The 23,443-nt window shown below is 33.8% G+C and overlaps 2 protein-coding genes across 2 annotated transcripts; one reads left to right on the forward strand and one right to left on the reverse strand.

The window, feature by feature from the left end:
- Positions 1 to 154: 154 nt before the first annotated feature.
- On the reverse strand, positions 155 to 13,273 carry LOC100791953 (structural maintenance of chromosomes protein 1). Its single transcript, XM_006588617.4, has 18 exons — positions 12,480 to 13,273; positions 10,675 to 10,911; positions 9,495 to 9,728; positions 8,851 to 9,089; positions 7,822 to 8,088; positions 7,430 to 7,700; positions 6,713 to 6,837; positions 5,670 to 5,779; positions 5,194 to 5,301; positions 4,985 to 5,124; positions 4,444 to 4,533; positions 4,155 to 4,363; positions 3,184 to 3,353; positions 2,867 to 2,976; positions 2,410 to 2,786; positions 991 to 1,242; positions 574 to 801; positions 155 to 479 (listed from the first exon to the last, which is right to left on the reverse strand). The coding sequence occupies exons 1-18, from the start codon at positions 12,915 to 12,917 to the stop codon at positions 431 to 433; spliced, it is 3,654 nt and encodes a 1,217-aa protein (XP_006588680.1). The 5' UTR covers positions 12,918 to 13,273; the 3' UTR covers positions 155 to 430.
- A 6,787-nt stretch (positions 13,274 to 20,060) lies between these two features.
- Positions 20,061 to 23,367, forward strand: LOC100795108 (rho-N domain-containing protein 1, chloroplastic). Its single transcript, XM_003536974.4, has 2 exons — positions 20,061 to 20,184; positions 21,991 to 23,367. Exons 1-2 carry the CDS (start codon positions 20,145 to 20,147, stop codon positions 23,073 to 23,075), a joined length of 1,125 nt encoding a protein of 374 aa, XP_003537022.1. The 5' UTR covers positions 20,061 to 20,144; the 3' UTR covers positions 23,076 to 23,367.
- Positions 23,368 to 23,443: the final 76 nt, after the last annotated feature.

The raw sequence follows: 23,443 nt of genomic DNA on the forward strand, positions 1-23,443 counted from the left end.
CTACTTTAGGTTGACATTTCAACAATTGTTTCTTTGCAAATTACTTAACAAACTTGGCCTCTTCTTTCATTTAGTTCATAAAGATGCTTCAATTCTTATGCCTATTTGAGTTTTAGGACTATACATCACATATAAGAAAGTAATAGTCAAGGCAGAGAAAAAAGATCGATGAATAAAATATAATTCAAGAACGAAAGTTTGGACATCTAGCTACTGTATTCTACATACATAGAATGTGAGGAAATCCCATTTACAATAATTTTAAAAAAGAACCAGACTGGTATTAAAAAACATGAAATTGAAGAGGGGAGAAAAGAAGAGATACACACATAAGTTTGGCCACCTCCAAACAAGAAATAAAAATGCAACCAAGCTCTGAATGCTCTGTACATAGCAGGTGGCTTATCAACTGTACCCTGTGGATGAAATTTTAGAACTCTCGGTATTTAGTCAAATCAAAGGTGAGAGTTCTCGAACAGCTGCAAAAGACGAAAATCATGGGTCAATACATTGGACTTATGCTATCAACATAATGACTATTTAAATCAATTAATGATATCTCAAGAAATTTACCCTCTTTCAGAGTCTCTGTAAACCCCAACTAATGCTTCGGCTTTGTCATAAAAGGTGTCTTTCAGTGATATCACAATACTCTGGAAACCATTTCCACCATCAACATCCTGACTAATCCTTGCTCCTTCACAAGATTTTGAACGAATAAAGCCAGCAACCTTGGCAACATTCAAGTTGTCCAACGCAGCATCAACTTCGTCCAATATAAAAAACGGGGAAGGCTTGTAACTGAAACAAGAAGTAAGTAGGGAACCATATTAATGGAACAAGAAGATAAGATATCAGCAAAATAGTTTTAGGCTTATGTGAGATGTGTCAGTATATTGCTTAGATGAATTTTTGTTATTAAAACACAAATTCAGAGTAGTTATAAAATATTCTTGTTCTAATCCAAGTAGTAGTACAAACAACTCCTACCTATGGATGGAGAATAGCAATGCAAGTGCAGCAACTGTCTTTTCCCCACCAGATAGCTGCTCCATATCACGGAAGCGCTTTGTTGGGGGCATAGCAGTGTATTTGATGCCATGTAGAAATGGATCATCGTCATTTTCCAAGTTTAGGTATGCTGTTCCACCCAGTGGATGTGTGTTGCTCTTTGTAAGTTGTTTGTAAATTTTATCTATATTACCAGATATATGGGTAAAAGCATCCATGAACAAGTGGTACCTGCATCCAACACAAACTTTGGCTTCATCAGAAGACAGATAAGATACAACGAGTTTCTTTCCAAAACAAGGTCCAAAACAGACGGCAAAGAAAACTCCCACATATCTCAATATAAACTCTTAAGTAACTAGAATAGAAATCAAAGATACACAAAGAAGTCAAATAAGGAAAGCATGTCAACTTTTTTTTTTTTTTTTTTTTTTGGTGTCTGGGGGGGTTAACAAAAGGTTATAGTTTTCAGAATTAGAAAGATTGTAAGGGAAAATGTAGGGCAACACATGTTCAGCAGAAACTTATCCCCAACCCCTTCAGTGAAATTATCAAATAATCAAGTTGACCAGGAGCTGATTGACCTTTTAGTGGGAATTTTTTAACATAAGATCATATTTATGGATTTTATGTAAAGTTACCATCACAATTAACATTGGATCTTAAAGGATGTTACTATCACTGTTCTGAGGGATCATAAAGGTTCTTCTGAATTCTATTATGTGATGCCAAAATAGTAAAAGGTGGAAGACAGTGAATGGGTGACCACCCCCAAAATGCTATATAGTAGCATAGTAGATTGTGACTTGTGAGGCAGACCCTAAAGCAAGATATGATCTACTATCTAGAATGAAAATAATTGAAAAGGAAAAGAATAAAGCACACAAATATGCGTGTGGAGTAGCACATTACAGCATTTACTCAAATTTGATAAATCACACAATTTAGTATAGCATCATCTGTTACGCCTTATTTGGTATGAAGGAAGGAAATAAGTTGGTGTTTGGTAGGTGAGACTTAGAGGAAAATTAATATTAAAACTGGTGGGACCCACTATAATATTTCTCACTTATTTCCACTCATCTCTCCATCTCTCTCCTCATCTCTATTTCTCTTCCAACCAAACACCTTTTAATTTTCACTTTATTTCTCACTTATTTCCATTCATCCTTTTTATTTTGATCCACCCTATTTCTCTCCTCTGCCAAACAGGGCATTAAAAATCACTCCTCACTTATACAAACAACTAGTCATTTCATTTTTTCTTTGCATGTTTTCTGATGTAATTTTAAGACTTCTTAATGTGTCCACCTAAACCGTGCACACTATAAACTATTGGCTAGGTACTAATGTTATAAATAATACAAGTAATGACAAATGAAACAAAAATAGCTTTACCTTCTCTGCTTAACCTCATTGAATCTCTGTGTTTTTTCCCTCTCCTCTTTCCTGACAGCTTCAAACTCTTCAGTTACAGCTCTTTCTTTTTCTAGCAGAGCTTCATATTGGTCCAATGCCTTCAAATTTGGTGCTGTTCTTTCAATCTCAGATATCAAGGCATCAATTTTTTGCTTAAACTCTACCTCAATTTTATCCCTGTCTGAGTGTCTCCTATCTTTCAGTGCCCTATTTAGTTGATCAAAGTCAAAAGATGGACCTGGTACTGAGCTATCAGTATCCATAGGATCCAGTATGATCGGGAGGCTAATCTGTTCTAGTTCACATTTTTCTAATATTTCCTGCTTTTGCACATTCAACTGATCAATCTGTGCCTCCTGTAAAGACAATAAAGATGTTGGCTATCTATATTATGCAGTGTAAGTTACACAAGAGAGAAGAACTGTGCCCATCTAACCTTAGAGTGTATCAGACGATTAAGTTTGGATATGTTTGTTGTGGCTGCAGAAGCTTTCTTCTTCCACTCTTGGATTTCCTTTTCACAATCTTCTGACTTTGATTTCCACTCTACAAGAGTAAAAAGAAAAGAGAAAGAATAAGATTCCCATGGAAGAAAATTGAAGTAATAGTGGATCTGTGTTCCCATCAATTTCAAATTGCAAACAGCAAAGGACTACCCAGATAACCAAGCTTTCACCCCAATAACACCCCAAATCCACAAGGGGAATAAAAAGATAGCAAATCCAAAGAAAACACAGGTTGCACCAAATATACCTTTAGCTTCTTCCTTAAGTTGATTAATCTCTTCCGTAGCATTCTCAGCTGCTAACTTCGCTGCAGCCTCTCTGTCATGTACACGTTTTAAATCTTTCTCTAAAGCACCAAGAGAAGATTCCAAATCTTGAATTCGTGAATTCATATCCCGATTTTGCTCATACTCCAACCTGTAGAATATTTTCCAAAAATACAAACAAATCAATTCATGAGTGACTAGCTAAATAGCAAATAAAACTGAAAGTTGAGCTCCAAGTATCTTCTCTTTTTTTCCTCTTCATCAACTCTCTTAGGTAATTGAAAACCTTCTGAACATAAAAGGAGATGCAGTACAAGAAACTTTGGGTAAGTGAGAACACTATATGCAACAAGGACCATATTCCATATCACTTAACAAAAAGTTCAGTTGAAGAACTAATTTTGATGCAGTACATCAGAATTTACTCTTGGCTTTTCCACCACAGAATCAATGATTTGATCCACATGGACAAACCAGCAAGAGTTATGAATCTAAAATTACTAATGTGAAATAGATCTTAACAACAAAATAGGTAATAGCTATTAGATAGACATTTGCTGACCACCCCACTTAAACAGTGAAACAAATATACAGACCTAGTCTTCAATATATAATCCTCCAACTAGTATTTCTATCCCCAAGATAATATAGTAATTAGATTTTTGTAAAGGAAAAAAAGAAAGATAGCTTAGCATCCTAGAATTGGTTGAACTTCAACAGTTGCAGCTTTCTTCTTTCCTCTTTCATTTCCAACAATCTTTTTTTCCTCCAATTTGATGGCAGTTTGATAATGTAATACAGTAATAGTTGTTGGTATTTAAAACACTTATAGCAAAGCACATACATATTACTTGTTTGCAAGTTCATAAATGCATTCACACATGTAAAGTTATGTACGTCAAGTTAACAAATAACAAGGTGTAATTAAAGTAAAAGAGAAGAAGGAACACACTGATATTTTAATTTTGAGAGTTGGCTACTCAGGTTCAGCCTCTCCTCTGCTATACTTTGAGCAGCCTTGAGTCGATTTTCTTCATACTCACGGATGTTTGCAACCCCAACTGACTTGCTGAAGTCTCTGTATATCCTGTCAGTAATTTCATTTATCCTCTTCTCAAGCTTACGTACATCTGCATTGCTCTTGTTAACAGCATCATTTAACTGCAGAGCATAAACACCAAATAACCAGTTAAATATAGAAGAATATTGCTAAGAATGAACTAAGGATATGTAAATGCCACCTTCTGCAGGTCTGGACTGATGCATTCAATTCTTTCTTTGATGGTCTTTTTTTCTTGGCTCAAATTTGAAAGTTTATCTTCAATGCTTCGCTGGAAAAATTAAAAGCATAGAGATAAAATACTTGAAATATTCCATATGGAACAAAAGACATAACTTCAAACACACAATCCTTAATTAATGTTAACTTGCCTTTAATTGGTGCATGTTTTCAAAAATAAACAACAAAAAGTGCAATTTTAACTATTTTTGCAAGGACAGAATATGACCAGTTAGATTTCTCATGCCTACAAACAAACTACAGCCTCTTCCCCTAGTTACTTCCTGCTAATTAATGCTGATATTTTAATGCCTATGATTATTAAATTTTAATCTAAAAACTTATGAAACAATTGGATGAAGTTTGTGCTACTAGAGTTTGGGTGGAACTTATTCATCCTCAATATAAACTAGCCAAAAATCCAATAAACCCTGCTTTACTTGGACATTTATTGTATCCTAGTTAGAAATTAAAAGACTTGCAGCTTCCAAGTTTGATTGTACCTTTTCAATCTCAGCATATTGAATTTTCTTCTCAAGTCCACTAATTTTTCCAGATGCTTCAGACTCTTTAAGGTGCATATCTCTTATTGATCCTAGCTCTTCCAATTCTGATTCATACTGCTCTTTCTTTTTATTAAGTCCTGAAAAACAACATGATTATTGCAAGAGCAAAAGCTTTGAATTAAGTTTTAAAAAAAAATGATAAAAACCTTCAATTTTCTTGTCATCCCACTGTTTTGACCTTGCTTCCATTCCACCACTAGTGCCCCCAGTCATTGTGCCAGATTTTGTCAACAGAATTCCGTCCACAGTTACAACTAAGCAAATCAAATTACATAGAACAATGTTCACTAATTTTCAATCTAACAAGCATGATTGTATTAAATGCACCAGGAATGCATCACAAGCATAATAAGTACACAATAGGATTCTCCTGAAGCCAAAAGGTTTGTTAGATAAGAAACAAAATTACAAAACAACAAAGAAACACAAAGTGCAAAGACCATAGAGTCAAGTAAAAGTTATAAACTGGGTGCCAAAAAAGTAAGGAGAATGAGAAGCCAGAGGGGAAAATACATGGGGATCAAAATGGAACAACATCCAAGTACTATCATTAAGCTCTAATGGCATGTCAGTAAGAAGGCAAAGAATCTGTAGATAATAGAAAGAAAAAAGGTCTTGTTACCTTTAAACCTCTCACCGCTCCAGCTTAAAATTTTGGCCTCCTCAAGATCATCACAAACTAGAGTATTCCCAACAGCAAAGAGAATTGCCTTCTCCAAGGAGGGATCAAACTTGCACTAGTTAAGTAGAAAAGCTTAAAGCACTTCAGCTTAGAGGTGTATAATTAAGTGGTTTGACAAAAAGCATGAAATTAAACTTTATGATGGGGTATTCATGAGAAGGAAAGAAGAGAAAATACATGAATGATTTATGCTCAATGCTTAATAGACCACCTAATTATAATCCAAGAATGCATCTGTCCCTATAGGAATTCATTAATTCAACAGTATGTCAAATAGCATTTTGATGAGACATGAGAGGAAACTACTGAAAAAAATCTGCAAATCTGAAAAAAAAAAAACTATATATCTTATTAGGGAGAGGATTTGATTTTAGTGAGCTACAGGAAACAGCACCGACAACAGAAGCTAAAGCATAAAGCAATACGCAACAAGAGGGGTGAGGACAACGTAACAATAGAAAACTGTTAAAAACTACCAAAACCAAGTGGCCAGCAAACTCTGATGATGTTAAGATGACAGCAGCTCAATGCATCACAATGACAGACATGGTTACTCCACCCACAGAAACAGCCATTTGCATGATTTTGTTATCTAAGGAGATTGCACATTCCTTTAGGATTTTGATCATACAATTCAAAGGTGGTATGAAGCATACAACAACCTTATTCCACTGAGTGAGGTCAACTACATGGGTCACACATCGCCATTCACCTCAAAGCAGGAAGCATGTAAACCAAAAATATTTTATAACTCCTTTGTGCCTTCCCAGATTCAGAAATTTTCAAGCAATGTGGTTAACATCAAACATTGCTAATTTTTTGAATTAGTCAAAACTCAAAACAATAAAATCATGATTTACAAGCTATCTACAGAAGGTAAACTTCAAGAAAACTTCGGTTTATAAGAACAAATTTAAATAACAAATTTGCAAACACGATCAGAACCAAATTCTTCAAAGTAGCCACTGGAGAAAAAAGGATATTGAATCACGTCAAAAATCAGTTTTGCTGTACCCCGTAATGTGCGCAATCTTTCCATTATTGGCTTCACCCGAACTGATTCCAGAGGAATAAATGTCTGGGGAGGAAGCCTCTGATCTTTTAAATACTGAAAAGCAAAGAAATCAATATTCCAATCAATATCAATACATATAACAATAAGAAACCAATTATAGAGCTTCAATATTCAAACAGGCAAAGTTGCAATTTTAACACCAAATTCTAGCTATCAAGCAATTATATTTATAGCAATCTGGTCAGTGCAACCAAAGAGCAGTGTCAAACATAACATAAATTCCACTGGAATGACAGATGCAGCAAGTGAGTTCTAGTCATCAAGGATGAAAAGACAACAAAATGAAGGTCCACCAGTTAGAAGGCACCAAACAAGCTTAAAGTTTGGGCCTCAGTTAAAAAGGTGCTTTTTCGGAAGTCCATAATATTTTTTTTATTTTTGTATTTTTTTTCAGAGCTCAAGGAGTGCTCCTACGCATATACATCACTAAATCAATTAATGCTGCTTTGGCTTCTTTTTTTTACTTATTCATGCTGTGTGATCACCAATATTCAAATCAAAAGCAACAAAAACCCATCAACAATAAATAGAATATGATCTCTAAAAGATGACTTGGCAATCATAAAATCAAAAGGATAAGGCAAAATGGCAAAAAAAACAGAATATTAGGAAAACTTATTAGGACCTTGATGCATTCCTTCCCAGTCTTTTCATTATCAACTACGACTGCATCCATAAATTTACCCATAGCAACAGTAACAGCTAGGTTATACTTCTTCTGTGTTGGTCTACAAAGATCAGTCATGCGACCATGAACTCCTTGAAACAGGCGTTTTAGAGTCTCAACAGCCTGAGACAACCTAACATCTCTCTCATTTTCATATCTATCAGCCTTCAATTCACGTAGTTGATTTTCTAATTCACCAATTTTTAACTTCAAATTTTCATATTTTTTCCTGCAGATCAAAAGTAGCACACGCCATTACAAAAATATCATCAGTAAAGTACTTTAGCGCAGTGGGAAGCTTTAACAATTCTCAAAAAAAAAAAAAAACATTGAATAACATGTTAATTTACTTGGAATCACGATGTTTGTCCTGCATCACGCGTAGTTCTTTTTTCAAGTTTTCAAGGCCAACTTTATTTTTTGCAGAATTATCAAGAATTTTTTCAAGCCTTGCTCGCATCTGTTCTTCCTGCGAATTCAGTTCAGACTCCCTGTTTCTTAACTGTTGAAGATTTTCTTCCAAGTTCTTTTGAGCTTCACTATCAGCGTTAAGTTTCCTATCTAGAAGCTCCTTTTCCTCTCTAAGCTTTGCAGTTTTCATTCCAGCTTCCTCTTTGCTGTAATGCAACATTGCAACATCATTATTACAAGTTCCAAAACAGAAAAATGTAATGACAAATGAAAACTTAACATGCATCATAAGTGATAACTACTAAGTACTGACAAATAAATTTTTAACTGCTCAGGGAGAACAAATTGGCTACCAGAAGACAGAATTGATGAAATTCAGAGCAAATTATGTAAAAAATATATGTTTCTTATCAGGAAGTTCCAATTGAGAACACATGGCCAAACCTGCTAATGAGAGGCAATTGGTCATTGAATGAAATACCATATACAAGCAACACTATCTACACAATTTTGGCTGATATTAGTCAAAATCACCATGAATACATGTTCCAACTTCTGGCTAATGACACTTGCTTTCCTTTTCCTTTTCATTACTACACTATCCAACTAATGCACAATTTTAACCAACATAAAATAAAGGATTTTCCTTCAAGTAACAGAAAATAATAAACAGAATTAACAAAATAGTTTTAACTTGTACCCTAACAATCTAGCTCACAAATTATCTCAACAGATCGGCATAATCAAATAACATGAGTACACGGTATATGTGGCAGACATGATTTTAAGTGCACGCCAAAACTCAATAGCATTAAAGTTTTCTCTGAGCACAATGCAAGTATTCTGTTTCCCAAAAAAGGGGAAATATATATATATATATATATATATATATATATATAAAAAAAAGAGAGAGAGAGAGAGAGAGAAAGGCGGCAGTAGGCAAACAGCTACAGCAAATAAAGACTCACATGCGAAAATATTCTTCCAAGTCATTGCCTTGCAAATCAAGCTCGTCATCAACATCTCGTCCCTTTTCCTGAAGGTCTGCCATTTTTGCTGTAAGATCCTGGATGTCATTCTGTAGTAATGCTATATCAGCATCATGCTTCTTCCGTTCAACCTTTTTTTTATCAAGCTCTTTCTTCCCTTTTTTAATTTTTGAAGTTATACGAGTCATTTCCTCCTTTAACTTCAGAAGCTCAGGTTGCTGCCAGGAGGGAGGAAAACCAGAGAAACAATCCCATAAACTATTCAGTGTATTTAAGAGCATAACAAATACAATCAACAATAGGATTACAGGAAAACCTAAAAGAAATTAGCTAGATGATTTTCAGATACTCCCAAATCTTTTATCTCTATTTTGTGTCTAAAGGAGTTGTCATCCTTACAGCCCTCGCTGTTCCCAGATTAACAAAACCATTTTCCAAATCTTAAAATTGCAATTTTCAACCCAGTTTTCTTCAAAACAAATATGACCAAAAGCAGCAAAGTTCAAAGAGTAAAACATAGAATCAACCTATGTAAAAAGTTCAATGGCTGGAGTTGATAATAGTATGATGACAATGATCTTAACTTATAGTCCCCCCACCCCAAATGTAGAAAAAACACTTACACTCTTGTCAAGCTTGTTGCCTTTCTCAGCAATTCTCTTTTCACGTAGTGCAATCTCTTTCAGATATTTAGCCTGCTCTTTTTTCTTTTTACTAGCTTCACTTTCAAAGTATTCTAGCTCTTTAACAACACCTTCACGGCTTTTTTCCTCATCTTCAAGATCCTTAATTGTTTCAGCATAATCGTTGTGTATATTAAACAACTTCCACAAGAAATGTTCTCCCTTCATAGATTTCTGCAAGAGAAAAACAGAGATACTTGAAAACTTCACCTTCCACAATAAGTCTGATGACTGATAGAGAAAATGCATGAATTGTTGGTAGTTGCACAAATGACTCCTAGTTGAAAATGAAGTAGAACTGTAGTCCAGGAATGTAATCATATCTTTTATTCAGTTGAAAGTAAAAAAATATCTATAGTTACTTGATCAAACATACTGTAGTGATATAGTTAGCCACCAATTCCAACCACTGCAGGGGTTGTAGAAAACTCAGGTACAAAGATTATTTATCAAAGAAAGTAGAAACTATACACTTACGCGCAGCTTAAGCAATTTCAATGAAAGGGGAAACAGAAACAGGAGACACGTAAAGGTCACTCAAAGCGGAACCTATAATTTGTTGTCAGTAGCCTTTGGATCTTCAAGAGAAAGTTCCACTTTCAATCAACTATCTCTATCAAGTATCAAACCCAGTCAATGGAGCAATGGAGGTGGGAAGAACTCAGAAAAGCAGTGAAGTCGTGGAAGTGTTGATGTAAGAAGGGTGATAGAAAACTGAAGGTGAAACTTTTACTTTTTTTACTTCTTATAGTTAATAGAAGTGAGGGCGAGCCCTGGTGCAGCGGTAAAGTTGTGCCTTGGTGACTTGTTGGTCATGGGTTCGAATCCGGAAACAGCCTCTTTGCATATGCAAGGGTAAGGCTGCATACAACATCCCTCCCCCATACCTTCGCATAGCGAAGAGCCTCTGGGCAATGGGGTACGAAGTTTTTATAGTTAATAGAAGTGCCATCCTGCCATGGTCCAATTAGCCATGTGGCAGAAGAAAGTACAATAAAACATAAGCTTAAGGCTAACCCAAGCAAATGAAACTACATCAAACTAAAATAGGCCAATTGGAACCACGGGCAACCTACACCTACACACATAAACAAACATAAATTGAAACAGATCCCATTACCAGTTCTTGTTGCAGGCGGAGATGCTTCTCTGCTTCTTCCTTCTGTTCTTTCTTCTGTTTTCTCTCCATAACCACTGTCTTCTTTTTCTGATAAACAAGCGCTGATTTTTCCTCAGCAGCACCTTTCTCCTCCTCAAACTGCTCATAGTCCCTCTTGCACTCATCAGAGCCGGATATCTGCTCCACCAGTGCAGTGAGCTCTTTGGGATTCTTCGATGCAATAGACTCCACATCACCCTGCACAATTTAGCATTGTCAATTGAGACCTGTAACAGATATAAAACATGTTTGGATAAACTTCAGTTCAGAGTTTAAAATCTAGGAAGCATAGACACTTCCGATGAATGCCGTGCACACGTGTCGGACACGTTTCCAACACTCCTCGGACACCATGTCAGACACGTTTTTGTGGTGTCCAATTTTTTAAATTTTTTTGGGGGGCTTGGACACACTGCGGACACTTCTCCAAACAGTTGGACATGCATCGGACACTTCTCTGGACACAGTGGACACTTCTCTGATTTTTTTTTTATTAAAATTTTAAAAAATCAACCTAAAAGATTAGATTATAAAAAATTCTTTTTAAAATTAGCCTATTTTGATAAACTCTTTCACGTAGCATTCTGCCTTCTTCTCTTCTATTCACATTTACGGTTTGCCCCTTTTGTACGACATCATCCATTCACATTCTTGAGTACGCCTGTCACTGGTTATTTTCCGCTCATCATTGCCTCGTCAGAGTCTAGTCGTCTTGCTTGGCTGACTTCACGTTCATGGTCCCTCTATTCGTCACTTCATTTTGTTTCCCTTTGTTCATGCATTTTTGGTACACCCTTTGTTCGTCTTATATAAATCCTAATTATCAATTTACATTTTTGTCATGTTGATCATATATATATATAGGAGGGGATCCACTTCCTCCAAGAGTAACTCTTTTAGATTTACTCCTCATCCTCACCATTTATTTTCTTAAGATCTAGTGGTTGTAATAAGTAACTAATCTTAATCATTAAATCTCAAGAAAATGAATGATGAGGATGAAGAGTAACTCTAAAAGTTACTTTTGGAGTAAGTGGATCCCTCCATATATACACACACACAAACACAAACACACACACATATGCTGTGTCCCCATGTCCTATGTTTTAGATTTTAGCTGTGTCCTGGTGTCTATGTCATGTTCTGTGCTTCATAGTTTAAAATAGCATTGCTTTAGTGCCGGAGTAGAGTGGCCCCTGGCGGCTACAAGTGCCGCCATAGTGAAGGGTTTCAGTGTAACAGCTGTAGCGGACCAAGAAGCAGCTGTAGCAGACAGGATAGTGGTTCTGTGAGTTGTTTCCAGAAAAGCCCTTTGAATAGATAATTAGGGCTTTTTTAGGGGGCTATTCTTGGGATTTCAATTTCCAAAATGAAATGTACAGCCATAATAGTAGTGAAAATGATAAAGAAGAAGGCTTAGATTTTAAAGATGATGATTGATGATTCCTATCTAAGAAACCTAGTATTTGACCTTTGTTGATATTTAGTTGTATGTTTTGCTTAAGATCACTATTATGACTTTTTATTGTTAATTATGAATTACGAATGCCATGATTTTTAGAGTAATTTTTATTTATTTTTGGGAATTTATCTTAGTATAGTGTAACAATAGAAACTATCGCACTCTAGCATTTTTCAGGGATATAAAAATAAAACAGTGCTTCTCCATAGAAACCTATATTCACGTCAGCTTTTGGAGAAGTAAAACAATAGAGCTTCAATAAAAGTTAATTGCACAGAAATGGGGAAAAGAAACGAAGCAGAACCTGAAAGACCAAGAAATTGCGAGCTTTGACGAGAATGCCTAGGGACTTGAGTCTGTTGTTGTAGGTCTCCCAATTGACGAGGGATTCGTCGATGCGGTACTCGCTGGCGCCGGCGCTGGTGATGGTGCGGGTGAACTTGATCTCGGTGGAGTTGGCGAGGTGGTAGACGAGGCGGACGAAGGCTCTGCGGCCTTTCTGCTCCTTCTCGCGGTCGTCGAAGGCGTAGATGAGGTCCTTGAGCTGCGCGCCGCGGAGCTGGCCAGTGCGGACGCCGAGGACGAAGCTGATGGCGTCCATGAGATTGGACTTGCCGGCGCCGTTGGGGCCGATGATGGCGGTGAAGTCGTAGAAGGGACCGATCACTTGGAAGCCCTTGTAGGACTTGAAATTCTCCACCTCGAGGCAGTGGATTTTGCCCGGGGAGAGTAGCGACGGCATCGTGAAGTTCGTGAAACCCTAGGTCGAATCGAAGGTGCGGTTCCGGCGAGAGTGGAGTGAGGTTAGGGTTGGAATTGAATTGGGGAAAGGGAAAATTGGCGGGAGAGGAAACCCTAAGAAAGAGTAGAGTGCGTCGTTAGTCGTTACGTAGCTAGAAGGGAAGAGAATGACTCAAGCAAATCCCACTCTTCTCAGGAATCTTCGCCGCTTGCTCGCGTCATCGTAGCTCTTTAGATTTTTGCCTTATGATCGTTGATGGCGGGATTGAAAGTGGATTTGATATAACAAAAACAAATTATTTTTGTTCTTACTCCACTCTACTTTTAAAATCTTTTTTACTGTGTTACATGATTTAGTTCTCGCCGTTAGATTGAACAACTAAATGTTAACATTAAAAATGTCATTTATTTTTATTTGAATTATTTAATAGGAGTTCATTTTTTTATCACTAAAATCCGTCAAAAATTATTACACTCTTTTCTGCAATGGACTTGAGTATACGAACTCCAATACCAATACAACAGTGACAACATACATCAAACACAACCCTCATTTTTCTTTTCCTTTTTTCTCTCGTCTCGATCTCTCAAGAACTAGACAAACCACGATTTTTCTCTTTAACATGCACAACATGAGAATCCATTTTCCTAATTTCTCTCAGATATGGATTTGTCAAATATGATTTTTTTATCGCAGGTTGAAACTGAAATCTAGATTTGGATTTGTCTAATATGGTTTTTTTTATGTCATTATTATTTTGGGTTTTGGGTGATTGATTCAATTGAGAAGTTCTTTAATGGGATTGTTGCCTAAATTGGGGCTAGGTTATTCACAAAAGTATTAGATTGTAAGAGAGAAGTAAACTTTGGAGGTTTTAAACCGCAAAAAATTGTTTAATACTTTTTCTAAAATGCCATTCAAGTAATTTCTAGCAGTTTATAACCGCCAGAGAACACGACCAATCCTGATGGAGTAAGCCATGGGTGTCCCAAACCAAGTCTCTAATGAAAAGAGTAATTGTCTTTATTAATAGTTATAAATATCTATCTATCATTAAAAAACATTTTTTTGAGAAGATGAAAATCCACACAAGATGCGTCTCAAGTATACAATAATTTATGACCACCAGGTACTTGAAAATATCCCAGATCTAGTTACACTCGTACCTCCCAATAAAACAATAACAACCATCCATATGCCCCAAAACATATCACTAAACCACCCCTACCACCTCCATAAAAAAACAACCCTCTTACAAATACACATTCATAGTGTTGGCTTCACCTCACATATGATAAAATACATTCACTTTACCTCGGTCTCTGCAAAACACATTGGAAAAATTCAAAGCTTCATACATATCCCATCATCCGTACAACACCCAGGACATTACCTTCCAAAACCAAGCAGACAATTTCCACGACCCCACTCCAAAGTCAGCCTCAAACTTACAATCAATTATCCATTGTAATATACAATTAGTATGCATTTTTCTTCTCTTCCTCGTTTTTGTTTCCTTTTTCCCATCTTGTCCAAATTATTGAAAGGACACAATCCAGATGTTGCTTGTATTTGAGAGAATCAAATTGCATGCAGAGGTATCATGATCAAAATCATGCTTAAAAGAGTTACCAGTGTTAACCAAACTTTACGATCCATAATTCATTGCATGAACTCAACAATTCACAGTGTCCTCAAATAAACAACCCAAATTAACTTCCATTGTGTGGGTGAATAAAAAAACAAATAAGTAAAGAGACATTGGAACATTGTCATGTTCAAAGGATTTTAGTTTAGGTCAAAAGTTTTTCCAATGGAGAGTGAGAGAAAGGGGGGGAAGCAAATAGGTTGATTGAATAGGCTGGTGGATTTAATTATTATGTTAGGGTCAATACAAAATTCATTTCCACATTCGTGAGCTTACTACTTAGCCTTTTTGCAGGAAACACATAATGCTAAACGGGATAATCGGTTATAGTTTGAAGGATATCACAAAAGTTCAAAGTCCCATATTATTTAGAATAACTCCCATATTATTTAGAATAACTTTGGCCATGTATTTTTCTTTCTTTTATTGATGCCAAAAATTATAATTTTTGAAACAAATACTATAGTTTTAAAACCATGACAAATCGTATTTTAAAAAAATTAGTGCACATAAAATCAGAAAGGGGTATATGTATAAAAAGTTATATTAAAAATGTTTTTATGCTTGATTTGAAAAAAGTTATATTAAAAATGTTTTTATGCTTGATTTGAAAAAAGTTCATGTAACAACACAAAGAACAAAGTATTTAAAAGACAAGCATACCATCATCTTTCATCTTTCTCTTATTCCTTGTCCATTACCTGCAGGTCCCAATAACCATATCATGTCATATGTTTCAAATTCAAATTATCTATTAGTTATAATAATCTTATCATGTATTTCAAATGTATATTATCAACTAGTTAGCTTGTATGTATTTTATATTCTGAGTCCTAATAAAATATAATAATAATGTAAATTATATTAAGATAATTAATATTAAAAAATATATTTTAGTAAATTTTATATTATTGTATTTGTGTTGTCATTGTTAATCAAACAATGCACATGATAAAAAAAATCGTCTAATAATTCTAGTATTTGTCCTATGTTGTTCTCGTTGTTCTATTACATTTTTAATGTCTTAAATTTGATATATATTAATGTATAAATGTAGTTATATATAACATGTTGAATAAAATTTTATATAATATGTATATGCAGAAAATAAACATTGATATATTGCATAAATTAATTTTATATAATACAAAATGCATTCGACAAAGGTATATGTATTTTTATTGTGTTAAAGTATTATTATAATTGTTATATATGTGAGTGGTTGTACCATACATTTTTAATAAATATAAACTAAAATTAATATACATGTCATATTATAAATTAAAAAATTATAATTTAGTCTAAAAAAATTATAATTTAGTCTAAAAAAATTATAATTTCTCTTATAAGGATGACACGCTAGATTAAGAGATAGTATACAATTTAGATAAGAGCAAAAATTAAAAAAAAAACAAAAAAATTGGGAGCTTAATTAACTAATTGCTAGATTTTTAAATCCAAAAATATTATTATTTTAAGTGAGAGAATGTCTAATTAACAAATATTTAGGGCTAACTTAGGCATAATAAATGTTGAATATAAGGATAATTTGAACATGGCGATATCTCTTTAACTATTTAATCCTATATTCTTTAATTATTTAAAACATAAAAAAAATTGATTTTTTTCATGGAAATTTATGCACAATGATATTTTCTAATGTTTATTTTATGTTATATTAGTTGACATTTACTGTTAAAATAATTGCTTTATATTTGTTAACTGTTTGATAAGTTATTTCTTCATATGTTTAATGATGAATAATAAACCACTATTATGTAAAAACTGTTTTTTTTCATAAAAAAAAATTCAAACCACCCCACTAATATGTTTTTGGCTTTTTTAAAAAAAATAAACGACTATTATTTAAAAATTGACATTTTTTAATTTTAAAATTCTAAACTACTATTATTTAAAAACTTTCATTTTTTATTTTAAAAGTTCAAACTACTATTTGAAAACATCTATTTTTTAAAAATTTTAAAACGCCAAACTATTTAATATTTTTTTGAATTTTTATATTTTAGACTATCCCACTACTCTCTTCATTTCTTAAATGAACCACTATTATTTTAAAATTGTCAAATTTTTTGAATTTTAAAATTCTAATATACTATTATTTAAAAAAAAAGTATTTTTTAAAATTTAAATTTTCGACGTATCACTACTATTTTCTTGCTTGAATAGAAACCTTTCATGTATATTTCATTGAAAACCCTATGTCAGTAACAACACACGATGAAGTACAAGATTATGTTTTCCATTACGAATATATACTGAGACAAAAGAACATGGAATTATTAAATCTTTTAAAGCTGCCTTTTATGTACTTTGTTCTAAGGGTAATGGACAATTGGAGGCTATGAAGAGAAGAAATTTACACGTGGTTGATAAAATTAGAGCAGGACATTGCTAGAAGTATACATAAAATTAGAAATAAAATAAATATTAATAGTCAAGTTTTGCTTCTCTCAATAAATATCATAGCAAATAAAATATAAATATTGTAGGTTAGACATGGAAGATTAATAGTCTCAAATATGGTTTTGCTTCAACCATATTTTCTTGGTTGGACTTAGATGTATTGTTCCACTAATGTATTTCAAAAAAATAGTAATTAATAATGTATACAATATACATACGCCAATAATACTGAAATATATTGAATAATACCTTGTGCATTTTCATTTCTTTCACCTAATCACTCACACTTGTTCTATTCTGTTTGATGCCTTGTAGGAGAGTGATATATGAATGCAAGAATTTTGTTCGTGTTTGACTGTCTGTTTTGTGCAATCTCGAAGGCCATGTGAAATTACTATCTTCCCACAAAGACTTCCTGATTGGAATAATGATGGTGTTGCAATGTGGTCAGAGAAAGGGATATAACATGAGAGCAAGAACATGAAGGACCGATTAAGAGAAAGTGTGCACTTACTTACTTGTTATAGTAGCCACCCTTCAACTTGCTATGTAACCATTAATCAATGGCTCATAATGTAAGAGAAAATATAAAAAATAAATAAAAAATCACTAAACATTATTAAATTGATATGTGCAATGAATTGGAATCACATATAGTTGCTAAAAGCGCATGTGTCCTTCACTAATTTGAAAATGTTTTCCTTCAATGAGTTAAATTCTGCTTGAAAGTGTTGTAGATTGAGAAAGATATATAACAATATAGAAATAAAGTTGTGCACTGAGATAATTGAGAGAGAGAGAGAGAAAGAAAGAGAAATGGAAATAAAAAATTGGTGATAGGAGATTCATTGGTTAATTATAATTGTGGGCAGGTCAAAGATTAAAAAAACATAAGAAGAAGAAGAAATTAATTGTTATCTTTGTAATTCGTAGTGAAAGGGAAAATGTTTCTCAAAAAAAGTGGGAAAAAAATAGTAGAAATTTTTAGATTTGTATAATTATTTTTTATTTATTAAGGGCATAATAGTCTTATAAAAAGAGAGATAAAAAAAGTGGTTACCAACATCAATATTTCCTTTATTTATTGTTATGTTAATATAAAATTGTGTAAAATTAGTTATGGTTGTTATTTTATTGTAATGATTAAAGCAATAATTAGTATAAAATTGTGTAAAATTAATTATGTGTTTGTTATTTTCATAATAATAAATAAGATTATTATTATTTAATATAAAAATTAGTTTCAATGTGTAAAAAAATTAAACATTTAAACAATTATAAAGAAGAAAAAACTACAGTCCGTTTTCATAAGGTTTCTAAATCCGTCCTTTATATATATATATATATATATATATATATATATATATATATATATATATATATATATCCAAAGTTTTAGCCAAGAGGAAAGAATTCTTTTAGGTTTCCAAAAGTTTTGGCTAAAACTTGGGGAGACTATAGATTATCACTTCTTCACATACAACAGTTAAAATTTAAACCTAAAAAAAATGCTCATTTTTTTTTATCCACGCTTCTTGAAATTAAGAAAAAAAAATATTTCATTTTCTTATAAATTCAATATTGTTTCTTTTAGAAGTCATACTTTTTTTATTTGTAAAAATTGAACATGATACTAAAAGATTTACAACACTCATACATTCTGTTCAATCAACTAACTCAAATAAACCCCACATGTTTATTATTAATTATTTTTTCATTTTTAAATTTAAATTGCTTTGAATTAGTTATGCATATATATATATATATATATATATATATATATATATATATATATATATATATATGCAATCAGTACTATGATGCACATAATGCTAGATGTTCCAATAAGGGGAGAAAGGAAATCTAAACTTCAAGAAAGGGGAGATGATCCTTCTCAAGTTTTAGAGCGCATCAACTATAATGCATATAAGATTTGATTTATCACCAGAACTATGGTGTGAGCAACACATTTAATGTTCCTGGCTTCTCTTTGTGATATTGGTACCTTTGACATCTATTGTAGGGCTAATTCTTCCTTCCCAAGCAAAGAAGGGAATGATAGAGGACTATCCCAGGAAGAAAAATTTGGCTTGGATTGACTCAACTAGATAGAAGAAGAAATAAAGAGTAAAAGAAACAAAGCTCATAAATTTTAGTCAAACTTTTAGGATAAGATTTATTTTCGTTTTTAACGACAATTTGGACTTATTTTTGGACTTGTAATGGGCTACTACCTTTTATTGTTATTTTTAAGTCTTTTAATTATCATATTAGTTATTGGGCCCTAGGGCTTACTTTAGGGTTATTAGTAGGAGTTACAAATATACTTCTTAAACACTTTGTTAAGAGTTTTTTTTTAATGAAATTTCATACTAAACATCGTCAAAATAGTGGCTCTCTTGATTCTTGTGTAAAATCTTAGTTTCTTATCAAAGAATTTTATTTTGTGGCGAATTATCCTCAACTTATCAATCTTTCAAGATTGTGGTATTGTTCTTTCCATCTTCTTTTCTAATTCTGTTTTTTTTCTTTTTATTTTCTCCAATTTCAAAGAGTCTCAAATAGATTCTCAAATTTGTTGATGCTAAAAATTAGATCCGAAAATTAGGGTTTCATCAACGCTAATCCTTACAAATGTAAAAAAAAAAAAAATAGCATTGATGCTTGATTCTTAAATTTAATGGGCACGATTTTTTATTAAGGAAAAAAGAATATAAATATCTAGGATGGAGACGACCTAAATGTGGGAATATTGTTTATAATAATGCAAAATGTTAACCAAGAATTTATTTTAATCATGTGTATAAAAAAGACTTTATTAAAAAAATGTTATATTTATTTTATTGATTCTACATCTTAAAAAGATTAATTTCATAATAAAAAGCATTACCCCTTATCCTTTCAGGATGAAAAGGGGGTACTGTTTGAGTTTTATGGGTGCAAGAAACTACTATAGTGGCTGTGGTTGGGCCATTGCCCTTGCTGGTTTTTTTTATTTGCACCGATGACAAAAAAAAAGTCACACGACAAGTTTGCCCCTAAAATATTACATATTCCCGAGAACATCCCTTATCAAACAAAAGAACCTACGAATCGCATGAAAAGCGGCATTGAGTGAGAGTGCTCCCTCTCCTCTCTTCTCTTCTGTTCAAACAATGTCGCAAACGTTGCATGCTTTCGTCGCCAAAAATCTTGGTTAGTGTCTCACTTCTCTCTGCTTCATTTGTTTAGCTTAATTTACAAATTAAACACTAGGGTGTTTTCAATACGCGTTTCAAGTGACATAAATTTTTGTCCTTTTTCAATGAAATTCGTAGCCTTATGAATTTACGATTGAAAGCTTCTTACCCTGTGACTGTTTTCTTCTTTTTGTTGCTGTTCTGTATTTAATGATTTCTTAACCCCCATCATGTGTGTTGTTACTTGTGTTTCTAATCTATTGGCGTGGCTATTAAGGGCTTTTGAGGCTTCATCCTTTTGGGGAAAATGATATTTTGAGTTTGGGTTTATGATAGAATGTTGTTTGCGTTGCTGGTTTTGAAACTGGCTCATATTGCCCACTATCTATTTGTTGAACAGTAATGTTATATCTACACCAGGATTTCTCTTGGTAATTGAGATGTTAATGAACATAAACCATTAGGCAAACGATAAACGAGGGGAACTATTGAACTAATAATTTACATATAAGTAACCATGTGTAGATCCCTTTGGTCTCAAATATAAGTAACAAAAACCTCTTATATTTTGTTTCAAATATAAACAAATCTCAACTAAAGAAGTCTTATTTAATGAGACTATCTTCAAAATACTCTTCTTTTAATAAGACCAAAAACTTTTTTTTTTTATGTTTGATATCAAATTCCAATGGGGGTACTTTAGGGGAAAAATTGTTTTTTAATTGGGAATGACACAATTTAACGAAGTTAAATAATTTCCTTAACAAGTGTGAAACATGTCTTCTTTTTCTTCTTATAATCAAGACCGGAGGGAGTATAATATTACTACTTGTTCAAATGATCATTGTGAGTGGTAACTGGTAAGCCGTGGCAATTGTTCACTTCTGTTATTAATGGAAGTGCTCTTTCTCCAGTGTAGGATTTTCATCTTAAGTACTTGACTACCTTATTTATTTTGTTTTTAGTTGAGTGGGGGGTGGGGGTCAGGAAGGGCTTATGACTTGTTAATGGGCTTCTTGGTATAGTATGTCAAAATAAGCTCTTTTTAGTTTATTTCAATAAATTTCATGGCCAAATTTATAAGTTATCATGTAATAAGAGCTTATTGAATAAGTGCTTAACTAAATTGTTTACCCATACAACCCTTTGTCCATGCAATGTTTTCTTTCCTGAATGTCCTATTTGTCCTGCATTTTGCAGTTGTTGATAGTTTTTATAGTATACATCATTTTCCATCATGGTTATCAACATTCTTTTTGCGAAAGTAAACAATCAAAGTGCAGTAATGAAAATGTTAGTCTTCATTGACAGTAGAGAACAAGCTTCATGTTGTTGATGACTCTTTGAGGGGCACTCACCAAAGTTAACATCTGCCTCTCCCTTTTTCTTGGATGATTGAACCAATGTGGATTTGCATGTTTTATCTGCAAGCTGCTTGTAGAATAGTGTTAAGCCATAATGATTGTATCATGATTAGTTTGTTTCTAAGCTGGCTTTTCTAGAGTTGGCTCCATGTTAATATTCAGAGCTTGAGTACTTGGTGTGTTATCATGGGTTTATTTGGCTTCAGACCATGTTTTGTGTCATTTTGCCCTTTAATTTTTTTTAGGAGTGTTAGGAACATACTCTCTAACTCAGTCTTTGCTTCTGGTTAGAATTTATTGGAAATTACAAAATCAAGATTTAAGAGCATCACAAAATTTTGTGTTTTTCAATAAATTCAAAGCAATAGGAGTGTGTTAGAGAGTGTGTTCCTCTATTTTTTTTCTTCCTGTTCTCATACTTCTATATGTGGTGTCAAATTATTTTGGTGTTATTGAAGGCTGTGGAATGGCAGAAGGCAAGTGTCTCCCATGTTCAGGTGTTTCTGGAAGAACTGCTGCTGTATATTCCTACTCTTCTCTAGGTCATCACAGAATTCATTCCCGTGTCCAAGTTAGAGGACTAAAGTGTGGCTTTAGGGGTGCATCTTTTGTATGTGAAGCAAAGAGGAACCCAGATTTCTCAAGGCAAAACAAGCACGGGTCCTCCAGAAGCAGAAATCGGAACAGTGATGGGAGAGACAGCTTTGAGAGCTTTGACGACGATATGTTTTCATTAAAAAATGGACCGCCTGTGTCTCTTTCAACCTCAGGAAAATTCCAGGCCACTTCAGCCCCTGGTCCTAGGGAGAAGGAGATTGTTGAGCTATTTAGGAAGGTCCAGGCTCGGCTGCGTGAGAGGGCTGCTTCCAAAGAAGAAAAGAAAGTTGAAGCCTCCCGAGCGCAAAGTAAAGAGAACAGTACTGTAGATTCGCTCCTCAAACTACTGAAGAAACACTCAGTTGAGCAAGTGAAGAGAAGTAGTGGGGGAGGCAGAGGAAAAGATTTTAGTTCGGACCAAATGCAAGAAAGTAACCAATATGATGGAGGACGAAATGCTAAAATTTCTGATTTGGATAGTACTCCTAAGGATGAGCCCCAAGAGGACAATGTCTTCTCCTCCTCGGTAGCCAGGCCTCGGTCAAATTTCCAAAGAAGGTCTCCCGTTCCTCGTGTAAAATACCAGCCTGTCTCTAACGATGAGGATGATACGGATGTAGTGCCAGTAGGTAGTGAGGATACAGAGAACAATCAGGATCAGATAGATTTGAAGCTTGATGATGAAGCCGAGTCTGACTCTGAATCTGATGTTGATTCAAAGGATGAGCTGTTCTTCCCAAACATAGGGATGGCTGAATTGTCTGAGGATGATGACTCCGAGCAAACCTATAATGATGAAAGTGTGGAGGAGCAGCCGGTGGCTCAACATGAGGATTTTAGTGCACTGAAGCTGTCCGAATTGAGGGCACTTGCAAAGACTCGTGGCCTGAAAGGATTCTCAAAAATGAAGAAGAGTGACCTCATGGAGTTGCTAACTGAGACCTGATTCTGATGGATGATATACGAGAAGAAAAAGGGTCAAAACAACACATGCCATAGTAACAGATTTTTTTTCTTTTCTTGTTTTTGACTTGACATTCTATCTGATGTTTCTTTGTGTTTTTTTTTTTTTTTGCCACTCTAATATAATTTTTCCAAGTACTTGAGGTTGAGATTTTGTGGAACATTAGAGTAATCATGATATCTTTGCCTCGGAGAATTTTTAAATTTGTAGTTATATTCCCGGGATGATATCTTGTAGCTTTTGGTTATTGAGAGATTACATCATTGTCCTAGTATTTTGTTTATCTCCGTTATTCTTTTGTTGATGAAATTTTTGGTGGTCATTCATATAATGCATGTTCAAGCATAAAG

The sequence above is a fragment of the Glycine max genome, chromosome 10 (assembly GCF_000004515.6).
Source record: "Glycine max cultivar Williams 82 chromosome 10, Glycine_max_v4.0, whole genome shotgun sequence".
NCBI lineage: Eukaryota > Viridiplantae > Streptophyta > Magnoliopsida > Fabales > Fabaceae > Glycine > Glycine max.